The following is a 12,377-nucleotide window of genomic DNA, read 5'->3' on the forward strand; positions in this document are numbered from 1 at the left end:
CGGTTATTTTACTGAATTCTCAACACTTACTTGGCTCTAACACTATTAATCCAGTCTGAAGGCATTTGAGACATACAGTATGTGCCAAAATCTCAGAGTAAATGTTCTTGGACAAACATAAGTTCAAAAGCAATAAATGGTGCGTTTCAGAAATCCAGATAATAATGTCAGTGACGGCGCAGAACTAAAACGCTGGATCTCAGCCATACCTGCGTCTTTGGCCCACTTCAGGATGGAGGAAACCTCGTTCCCCTGGGTTGTGTTGCACTGGGAACGCACTGCTGCCGCGTTCACCCCCACTGTCCCCTCGTTCGCCTTCACCCCACACAAGTAGGCCGTGGCCGTTCCCGCGCTGTCGGGCACCTGTGCGTTTGTGTTGTAAGTCTAAAAAAAAATGCAATGAAAGCAGGGGCTGAAGCAGAGCTTTGCCAGACAGGTGTAACTAATGAAACTGAAAGGGCAGGCTGACTGCTAACCCTCGGTTTTTAAAAATGCATCTCTAGCATTTATGGACATAGCTCATCTTTAGTACTCTACTCCTAGATTGAATGCAGGTTCAGATCTATTAGAAACCTAGTAGGTGGGTCTGTGCTTTTCCCAGCCAAGTGCCTTTTAGAGTGAGTTTCTTATGCTGGAGCGTCTTATTTGGTTTCTGCTGTTTTTCTTTTTTTTGCCCTTGCTCTTTCAAAGAATGAACCGGTGTAAACTGTCAAATTCACAATGATTCGTGTTGAAGGATCAAAAAACAGTAGAAAAATAATGTCGACAAAGGGTTATTAAGAAGAGGTAAATACTTTTTACAATACACTGTCATGGTTATAAATTAACTGCTTCCTTCTTCCTTCCTTCCTTCCTTCCTTCTTCCTTCTTCAACCATTGGAGCTCCAATTTTAAGACTTTTTAGAAGTCTTAGAATAAGATGAAGTGTTGTTTTTTTACTATGTATAGTGAATCAAGCTTTCTTTTCTTCGTCACATTGCTTACTGTTCTCAACAATTAATATGCATAACAATTATGCATAAACCCAACTGCTAGTTTTGGCTTTGTATCAGTTTGCACAATGTACAGTAAGTCTGTATTTAGCAGTAAAACAAAACAGGATATTTTTCCATTTGGGAGTCGCACCATAATACTTTGTTGCATGTTGTATTGTAGCTTAATGCAATCACATGCTCCACCCATTGATGGAATTCATTTCAAGGACAGCAGGTGTCTTTGCATGGTAAAGCAATTTGTTAATGTATGTGCAATCTTGTATAATGTTTGTTAAATATTAAAGAGATGAAGAACAGTCCCCCAAGGCAAAGTCAATGTTGTTAAGACTGAAGTGGTGGTAGAAAATGTGGTAGAAATATACCGTAGCTCTTGGAATCACACATGGCTCAACACACAAAGGCAGGCCCTTAGCATAGACTGTCATGGCAACTCTTGTGAATAGCTAGGCACCTGCAGGCTTTCACTTTTTCGACTGATGCAAACTTTCTTTTCAGGCACCATGGTCCTTGCAGTGTGTTAAATGACCAATGGCTCCACAGATGGGTGCATTGGAGGAGATAGTCTACATATTTAATTTGCTAAATAGCAGAGTCAAGAAGGCTTTGCAGCACAGCTGAGTCTTAAAGCAGCCTCCTATTCCAAATCAGCTGAGTATGTAATATAACAAATTAGTGTTTTTATTATTTTTTATCCTTGCAGCTAATCATCTCTTATAGTTACAGAGAGAAAGGAACAGGGAGGTGTGAATCAAGAAAGGAGGAAACCTTGAAGGAGTGAGAGAGGGTGTAAGATTAAGAGAAAACCAGAGATAAATGTACCTTGGAAAGAGCCACATAGGGAAACTTGTCCATTTCCAGTTCAGTCTCTTCCCCACTGTACCCATTCATCTGGCCCTTCAGAATTCTGGCTGCTGTTACCGTAGGAATGCCCATACCTGGTAACAAGCCACAGGGGTCTGTGAGGAGCAATGACTAGGGAAAAGCATAGCACATAGCCTGCCATATTTCCACAGCATTCACACATGATTACACATACAAAGCTCATTTCAATTAGTTTCTGAATAACATATGCCATTTATTTAATGCTCATGTTAACCATGCTGTTTAAATTACCTCTTTTTATGTCCTGTGGAAGAGGATGTTTTAGCACTGCAAATGTTTATACTGAAGTCACTACAAAAGTGCATAGGACAGGTGCATATGACTCTTTTTAAAAATGGGTGGATTAAATGTGAACTAAGCCCGTTGGAGTTAAATCTGTTTTCTGTTCCAGTTTCATTTTGTTACAGGGTTACTTGCACAGTTTGGTGCCAATTTATAAAGAGAAAAATTACATAGATCTATTACCACTTAGGTTTTATTTAATTTAAGGGTGTTTATTTTTACAGTATTTCTACACAGTCTATTTCATCCATTTTTTTTCTCATTTTAAAGCAGAATACAGTGTATTTATTAAATTACAAAATGTGTTCATGTGAGCTAGGCAGCATAACTTAAGAGTGAAATAGAGTGAAATCTGACTAATAAGAGTTCTGGTCCAAAACAGCGTTCCATAAGTCACATTTAATGTAAGTTGAGGACTGTCTGTACTGGATTGAAAACAGTTGTTTATTTTTGCTTACCGTCTCCAAGGAAAAGAATTATGTTTTTGGCAATGTTCTTGTTGTGTTCTTGCAGAGACAGAGCTTTCTGTAGTGTCTTCTGAGCCATATCATTCCAAAACCTGGGATTTTTCTCTTCTTCTGAATTACACACAAAAGTGATACAAAAATGTACGTAAGTATGCAGAAACACAAACAGAATTTTCCTCACTAATGTCTGGCTGCCTCTATGCCACCCAATCCCAGTTCAACACCATTTGGGGTTACCCTGGCCACAGTCAGCTAACGGCACATCCCAGGACTCAGCCAGTGGCATCTAGGGCTCAACCCATCTTCCAGGTGAGCACATTTTGCTGCCTGAACCATGTGTAGCCCCATGAGTCTCAACTGTGAGCAAAGTGATAGTATCATCATTCAGAATAGTACGGGCCCATACTTTATTTTAGAAAACAAACCAACCAATGTAATTCATATGTCACTGTTAGTAAGATGCAAGCAACTGTATCTGGAAAACCACTTTACTGTCAATGACATAAGCGCAGTCTTACACGTTGACAAGAAACAGAATGTGGATCTTCTGTATTTTGTCATTTTTTTGGCGATGTTGTAAACAGCAGTGGTTGGCAAGGATCGTGGCTCTTAGAATTTCAGAAAGAATACGAACTTGATTAGAAAAGTGGTTACTTTCATTTCAAATGTCAACAACCTTAAAGTCTGCATCACAATGAGATAACCACTAACCTTTCTTGTACAAAGGAGCTTTTATAATCATGATGTGCAAATAAAGAGGCTGTACAACAATGAGGTAGAAAGAAATGAAAAATGAATGCAATGAATGCTATTATATTGTGCTATAACTGAAGGAAGAGCAGTATTGATGTATTAATAATACATCAGATTACAGACGTGTGCTCTAAGCTCCAATACTGGTTTCCTTTCTTTCTAATTTTATAGTCTGTGATAACTTGTATTTTTTTGTTAAGAAAACATTACAACAATACCGTATATATTATCTCCAGCTCGAAACAAGAAAAACTCTTACAACCTGTTTTAAAAATAGTGTTCACACAGAACATGGAAAATGGTTTTCAGAGAGGTTTAATAGTTCCAATCCAAGGGCATTGCAAATGTGTATGATTTTTTAAAGAATCCTGGTCAATTGTATTATCATGAATGAGGCACTGCAAATATTTGTGTAACATTATAGCTACTGATGCATTTAAAAAGGTGACAGGAGTTCATCATTCTGAGTGTAAAGTCCAAAATAAACCCTGATGATCACATATACAGTACATGTAATTACTGTATGGCCAGTTGTACTAAAGCAAGAGCTTAAGAGTAACTACACACAAATATATTTCTATGTTTTGTAGATATTACTTAGGCTTTTTGTGCTTATCAGCTTAGCAAAACAAATCCAAGCTAAAATGATATTTTATAGTTATACTAAAACAGTATTAGTACAGTATTTGCAAATTGCTTCAGGATTTAAAATCATAGTGGGTTTGTAAATTTATAGAAAGGAAAAGCTTTGCTCAAAATATAATAGAAGAATGTTCATCAGGGTAAATCCAGCAGTGAAAGTAGGTACTATAAAAGTCTGTACTATGTAACAGTAAACAAATGATGCCTGCTCACCTTACTGGCAAAAACAACTTCATTCCTATTTTGACTTAATATAACTCTTGTTTAGGATATATCTTTGGATTCATATTCATTTTCATGCTCCCACTTTAGTCATGGATATAATTACCACTGTAACAAGATATTTGTGGGTTTTTTATTATACCCAACGTGTTTGGAATAGCCAATTCTCTCTGCTCATAGATACTGTACAAACCAAAGTAGCACGATCACTACATGTGATAAGATATTATGACAAAACACCATGTTATCATAGTAATAATACATTACTTTAAATGTGCATGTTCTTTGTTCTGTTACATAAATTGTGATTTCATGGGTCAAGGACTCTTCATATTCCACTTCTGTCTAGACAAACAGAGCAGATAAAGCCTTTTAAATGGTGGGTGCTAGAAATATTCTTTTAGTTTAATAATATTGTGGTTATTTGTTTTATATTATTACTGTTGTATTTGTTACACATAAACAGAAAAATCTGTAAATATTAAAATTTAAATGTGTGTGTATATACTGTATATACACCAGGTACAGAGTTCAGATGCCTTTTGCTATTTATGTTCTTATGCGATGTTGTACAACTAGGACTTGACACAGACAAGTGTGTGTTTGCTCGGCACCCATTCGTAAGTCCTCTATCCATAAAACAGAATGTTGTCACATAGCAATGGTTTTGGAGGCGAGACGTTAATTACAGTTAAACTGCTAATAACGTCTCTTAAGAGATGGGTGACTGAAAACCCAACCTCAACTTGTTTCCACCAACCAATCAACATGTATGTTGTTTTGCAAACTCTAGGCAAGTACTTTTAGTGCCTTCGTATAACATATTGAGGCTTGAAAGAGGTATTAGACTTATCCTCATGCCTCCTGGAAGTTTTTATTCATTTGTGGGGGGCAGGGGGGTGATACAATTCTCAGGGAGACTCTCAAATGCTCTGGCAGACTTGGGCTACTGGTGTAGTGGAAATCCCTAGTGAGACTCATGCTTGTGGCTCTGAAGCCAGAGGTACTCCTGGGTAGCAGTGATGGATTCCTGGAATGGGCAAAGCTACTGTATTATACATAAGAATTTGTGAATCGTGTCAAACGAGAGGAGGCAATTGGGCCCATCTTGTCCAATTTTGCGTTTTGGTAGTTTCGTACCTAAGTGAATCTACAATTTCATCCAGCCATTTCTTAAAGGTTGGAATCTAGTGTTTCAGATTCTCTGTCCTAAATGAATTACCCTTAAGAGTTACACATGTAAATGAAATTCCCTGTTTTTCATGGTTGACACGCAAATACACATGTACATGTGTCTGAGGTTTTTACAACTGTCATGTCTTTCAGGATGGGCTAACGATTTATGCACATCTCCCGATCATCTCTTCTAACCTGGTGTCCCCGTTACAGTTGACATCCGTAGAAGAAACTTCTACCTCAAGGCCAGGTAAATAGAAGACACCTATTTTCAGAATTCTTTAAAAATCCTCTGATCAGAGTTCAGAGACAATTAGAAATAAATAGATAATTGAAATGCCAGGCTGAGACTTTGAAACCAATTGGTTTCCTCTTACGAATTCAGTGATCTGGTATGTAATTCTGACTTGAATTTCAGTAACTAAGAAAGTTCTAATGAGAAGCTCATGACAGCTCATGAGTTCTTATGTGTTGGTCTCATCCATGTGACATTCAGTTTGTCCGTCAAACAAAGTTTTGTCTTAGCCAAGTGTACAGTAAATAGTGTCAATTGTACCACACTCAGTGTTTCTACAATGAAGTATCTGAAATACAAAACGTTTATGGCGATATTCTTTTGCAATGGTTTCTCATAGTCTCGTAGTCCAAAAAGAAATGTGAACCATTTTTGTGAAAAGCTATTTATTTTTTAATGTTAAGAATTTTCAGTTAAGTGTCAGAATATGTCCTATGGAAATGATGTATTTGAGTAGCTTTCCTGTTAATGGTAGAATTGTATTTTATAAATGTAAAGTGTTCTTGCAAAGACGCCAATCATTAATTGAGCTGTTTTTTTATTAGCTTTTAAATGTATTATCTGATAGCTGAGCGACTATTTATGCAAACTAGATTTAAAAAAAAAAACTCACCAGGAAACTCTGGCTTCCCTGAGCAGACCCACACAAGACTGGTGCAGAGGAAGACTGATGTCAGCTTCATTCTGTCCTCAGTTTTGTCAGTGCCCACAACATACAAAACTGCTCGTCTTATGAAAAGAACTGCAAATTCAATTCATTCCAGTTCCTGAAAAAAAAAACAGTTTGAATTAAACACAGTAGGCATCTTGGCTCATAGCCATGATGTATATGTACCGTGGGAAATTCACCACAAGCTCATCTAATGGACAACTACAAATCCAGTATCCTACATTTTTTGAGAAACTTTGTACATTGTTTATATTTAATTGTATAGGTAAAATATTATGTTGCCTTCATATGATGTTGTGTTTCTTGGAACTAAAGCAAATATTTAGGTGGTGAACAATGTCCCATTTTGTTTTGAATCTAAACATGACCTGTGGATGGATTTGGAATTCTGTGGCATTTAGCACTTGAAACCTTATTTTGAAAGCAGTTGTTTAAGATTGTGAAAACAGTTGTGGGTGGGCTTTTTTCTCATGTATTTGTTATCTTGCCCCTGAGCATCCCTGAGTAAAAAAAACAAAACTTATAAATGAGTAGGGAACTTAAATTGTTTAAAATTAAATTCACAATGGTATTTTGATTTAATTTTCCTTTCTGGGACACAACAAGGCTTGTGTTCATGTAGAATCTGTATGTGCATAGTATCCAGGCTAGCGATTAATCAGCTTAAAAAAAAACCTTAAAAACAGAAAGAAATCGGCAATATTAAAAGCTGGATGAAGTACTTTAAGTGATTGTTTGTTATGACCCTACAGTTGTGTAAACATAACACCTCATATTATTATAGAGAGGCAATCTATAAAGGTTGGATTGTGGTATACAGGTGGATGCATGAAAATTACATGATCCACCATAAAAGGCATGATGTCACCATTTCCACATATTTGTAAAGCCTATCATTTTGTGTGTTTTATATTGTTAAGAACAGATAGCTGTTGTTGAGAAGAGATGGAAATATTCTGTACAACATGACACAGGCATGCGTGATGTGGAGTTGTCACTTTTTTAAATAGGCTCCTATTGAAAATCACTTGGTGAAGCTTTGACTATCTGTTTTGTAAACACTGTAGTACCACAAACTCTGATAGCATAGGTTCAGCAACTCATACACCCCTGCATAAGCAGCCTGGGATTATGCCTGTTATTTTACACGTGCCACAGTCAAGGTTATTTTAATTGGATTTAGTGCTACAGTGAAGAGAGATTTAAAAGATGCAGCAAAGGGGCTTAAATCTAAACAAACAAGCCCTGTTTGTACACCTCCATCTTTAGCCCTCACCTAACATTATTCATTCATGAACATGTACAAATGCCATCTTACAATATTCCTGGCATTTTTCTGGTTGTACTGGAAACCATCTTCCTTCTGCTGTGTCCACATCAGGCTGTGAAATAATATCTCTGTCTAAAATGCTCCTTCATTTAGTTTCTGGCTGGATACATACATGTAATAAATGGAATTTGAAGTTGAGGATAACTCAACATGCACCAGTAGAAGTATAAAAAAGAAATTAAGAATGTCTTTGGGATGTATATGTTAATATTTTTAACTATACAGCAGCTACTAAAACGGTGGTCAGGTCACACCTTTAAATGATGCTCTTCTTCCTCTCTCGATTTTCAAAAAGTAGGATCTAATGTTCTGGGACATTGACACTACTGAGACCGACAAACTAATTCTAACGCATTTTAGAAACTTACTGGGAATTCTTTTGCAGTGTGAACATCTTCATACAAAAGCCATATACAGGAATATATGGAAGGTGCAAGAGTTAATAAAATGTGACTGTTCAATTATTCATTGTACTGCATTAGATTGCACTTTGATCACCATCTAACAGTACACAAGTCTGTCATCACGACAAGTCATCTCTTGTCAACAGACACCACAATCCTGTACATGTCACGCATTCTGGTTTACTGTGTAAGCTTTTAATAGGTTACGTGTCATCTGTACCTTTGCACAGACTACTCCTGGAAATAAGAAATCCCATTTTCCAAAAAAAAAGTCTGTCCTAAGAAGACAGCATCAGTATCGGAAAATAAAGTTACTGAATGCACATTGTTCTGCAAATTAGCTTAACCTCTATACTGCTAACATTGTGTGCAAACTGCTACAGACCGATACGACTGACCTATATCCTCCGTTTGGAGCAGAGACGATACAAAACCCCGCAGGGAAGACTTTCAGAAGTGCGTAGGGGTGCCCAGTGGCTTCACCTTGGGTGCCACACGACAGGTGAAATAGCACAGCAGTGCTAGGACGATCATGAACAGCGTGCCAGAGAAGAAGGAAGTCAGTACCACCCACAGTTCTTCAGCATTCAGCGACAACATGCTGTTGTGCCTGGTTGCATGTCAGAGAGAATTTTAATGACTGAGAGCACGCCTGCTCTTTCCACAGCCACTGGGAAAGTGGACGCAGCTATGTCCACCAATGAACTCTCAGCCCTGCTTGAGACCTGTCAGCATAGTGGCCCAGAGTAAAGGCTAAGGGCAGTGAGATCATGCTTGAGAGGGATTAGCACTAATGCCAGTAACTACAACTGCTGGAAGGCAAGTAAACGCCTTACACGAACAGCTGATGAAGCTCAACGAAGGAGCCCTTGCCTTTTATGCATTTGTTGAGTGAAAATATGGCAATAAAAGTGTCTCGCATGCTTTGCATTTTTGTGTTTTGCACAAGTAGGGGCTTGAACCTGTAGAGCTGGTTGCGTTATGATACCAGGATTGATGATGTTGCTACTGGCAGGACTGGTAGCCTTCCAAGGGCAACTCTGGAATATTTTCCCACGATTATGTTGTCTTTGCACTCTTCAGCCAGGGCATTCCTAAGGAAAAGCTTGGTTGTGTGAAAAACTGTGGTGGAATGAATGAAATCTTGTCGGAGGTGCAGATCTTAACTGGCTGTATCAGTCACCATCATGTCCATTGTATTTTCCTTGTATTTTGGCAATTGTATAGTTTAACCGTAAAAGTACTTAAGAATAATCTAGCAATGTGAGAGCACTGAAGAGATGTGGCAGATCCCATATTGGTCTGATAATTCACCTTTGAGTTCATAGAAGACCATCATTCTTGACCATATGGGATAACCAATGAATGATTAACTTCATACATTACAATGCTTGTCTCACATTGTAATGTACAGTATGAAGTTAATAACCTCAATACTAAAATATGGGTTGTCTTACACTCATAGACTGATTTTTCCCAAAAGAAATGTTAGTTGTGTCTCTAACATTTTTCTCTTCCTCTCGAAAAGCTGCCAATGTGACAAGAATGAACTGGGAGCTGTCATATGTGTCACATCACAGAGCATTGTTTGAGAGTCAGTTTTAGGTAGTTTGTGTAATTCTGTTTTTAAACACTGAGACATTCATTGCTTTGGAAATTGTCTGCAAGGGGACTGTGTTTGGTAAAAACATTTTCCAAATGTGAAACGCAAATGGTTATTAATTCACAGGTTCGCAGTACGTGCTACCTTCCTCACTGATAGTTTGGTATTATACCTTAAAAAATATAATCAAAAACAATTCATATCTGTAAACTCTTTGTCTCTTCTTTAACCGTTCTAAAAATTGGAATATTTCTGCTGTCCTCCAAAAGCTCAGTTTAGAGGAGGAAGATAAGAGAATTCCCTTTGGAGACTGAAACTGGGAACAGATTACTATTCTGTTGAAAGATGTAAGTACTGTTTTTAATTTGGATTATTTTCTGAAAATAATCAGCATCTTTATTAAATTAGCAATGAAACTGATACAGTTACACACAAATTGAACTGATGAATATACTTAAGACCATTTATGGGACTAATTTGGTGTTGCAGAAGTCACAGGATGTCTGAAAGCAACAGCAATCAAGAACAGGAAACATAGCAGACGATACAGATGTTTACTTTTTATTGAAAGATTGAAAATGTCTTTGTACATTCCGTACATTTTGTAATAACATTAGCATTTTGCAGTGCATGCGTTAGCCTTTTCAAAAGGAGAGGTCTCATTGTCACACATTTGTTTGTATGAAAATACTGGGAACAAAACTGAGTACATCAAAGGCTCTACAACCTAAATGTTTATTTTCCTAAACTTTTGCAACAGCTAATGGATATCGATAACAGATGAGAATGGTAGAGGAATAAGTCTGGACCACAAATGTGAACTTGATTCAACCGGGAGTATTGTTTTGTGTCGGGATAATGTTACCTTTACAGCAACCATTCCAATTAAAGCTTTTTTTTCTTGAAGATTGACTGAAGATATGAAGTCCTTTTTCTGCAATATTTCTACAGGCAATATGTGTAGGACTGTTGTGTAAAAATGAAAAGTAGGAGAACAAATATGTGTAGGACTGTTGTGTAAAAATGAAAAGTAGGAGAACAAAAAACAAGACTCTGTTAATACACCTCAGTAACCTAGCTATAAGAGGAAAGAGACTCGGGATTTTAGGGGATTGGATATTACATGGACAAGACCAGCTGTTTATAAAATTATTAGATCCATTCAAGCAACTGTATCATAAAAAGTAATTCATCATTGAGCAGTGAGATTTGTTACACGCACAATAGATCCATAAGGAATGTTTTCATCCCAAAGGACCCAAAACACTTTGCATATAGGAAGCAATCAACTTTATGAAGCACTGAACTGCAACACCCATCTGTGTGACACACGGCAGCCATCAAGCACCAGCAACCCTACTATACGGCAGGTCAAATGGAAAAGTGAGAAATTTGATCATCTATAGAACTAAGGGGAGGTTTTTAGGTAGGCCAGATTGTGCAAGCCCAGAGTAAAATTATGCCAGTACACCGATGTTAACCTACTCATAACAACGGTACATGAGATCTTTAACTAAAGATCCCATGTTGCCATCAAGAACTCAGGACCATCAGAAGGATGGTATTTCCTACAGCACCGTTTCCCCTATTACCATGTTAGGTCATTGTTTTGGATTTTCTGGTTTAGGGGGCAGAGTACAACCTTTTGGTTGTGGTCCACCACCAGCAACAACCTGGATTTCTCTGTAGGGCTCCCATCTGGCTAGATGGAACTGACCAGGCTCAGTTTTGATTAGCTGCTGACAAGATCAAGCGAGAAGGAGGCAGGCCTGCTATCAGTGTAGAGTCTTCTTATGTAAATTGTCACTCTCCAAAGAAGTGTATTCCCTTGACAGTACCATTTGTGTGTGCACTAAGCATGGGTTTTTGATATACTGGTTGGCTAACTGGTTTCTGGCAAAATGAGCCCTGATGTGAGTGTATGTGTGTTTTTGCACCTGTGTGTGTCCTGAGAAGAATTGGCTCTCACCCAGGGTGGACCCTGCCTTGTGTCCGTTGCTTGCCAGTATAATTGTTGCATTCCTTCTTGTGTGTACTCTTTTTCTAACGTTTCATACTGGACTATTGTTATGGCAGCAACACAAAATTGCCATTTGAGCTAAGGCGGTGTTCTAAAAATAGACTGAGCTAAAAATGCATCTCTTTGTGTGTTTCTTTTTTCCAAACTCACAATATGTGATTACTATGTACATGAAACATCATCTTGTATTTATTGATGATTCAGTCCACTGTTGACGATTGCCATCAGGCTCATCAGAACCTCCAGACCGACAGAATCAGTGTTGATTATCGAAGTATTTTCCATATACTGTACCATGCCTGTGGTATACAAAGCAGGACATGAAGGTAAAATGGGGTGACAGTGCGCAGGTATACTACATGCCGTTCAATGAATAATAGGAGTGAAAAGCAATAAAATGATCTTTTCACAGCAAATCAACAGTGAGATTCACTGTTCATTCACTGTTTGATGTTAGTAAGTTCAAGCTGATGGGCTTCAGACCATTGTGTGATGCTAAATCTGTCACTAACATCTCTCGCAGCAAGTTAATTTTTTTTGTCACACTAGCTATTTAATAATGAAAGAGTGAGAACTCACAGATAATAATGAAGACATAATGCATAATTATATAAAGTAAACAACTAAAAAGGAACT

The 12,377-nt window shown here is 37.7% G+C and overlaps 1 protein-coding gene across 1 annotated transcript in view; it reads right to left on the minus strand.

Moving 5' to 3' along the window:
* The window catches only part of alpl (alkaline phosphatase, biomineralization associated), a 28,078-nt gene that overhangs the window by 9,029 nt on the left and 6,672 nt on the right, over positions 1–12,377 (minus strand). Inside the window, exons 2-5 of the mRNA XM_088938087.1 lie at positions 6,328–6,481; positions 2,618–2,737; positions 1,815–1,930; positions 210–384 (exon numbers count right to left, since the gene is read on the minus strand). Coding sequence (XP_088794213.1) covers positions 210–384; positions 1,815–1,930; positions 2,618–2,737; positions 6,328–6,397 — 481 coding nt within the window. The 5' untranslated portion in view covers positions 6,398–6,481. The remainder of the gene's footprint in view (positions 1–209; positions 385–1,814; positions 1,931–2,617; positions 2,738–6,327; positions 6,482–12,377) is intronic.

Source organism: Atractosteus spatula, chromosome 20, assembly GCF_055471065.1.
Source record: "Atractosteus spatula isolate fAtrSpa1 chromosome 20, fAtrSpa1.hap1, whole genome shotgun sequence".
Lineage (NCBI taxonomy): Eukaryota > Metazoa > Chordata > Actinopteri > Semionotiformes > Lepisosteidae > Atractosteus > Atractosteus spatula.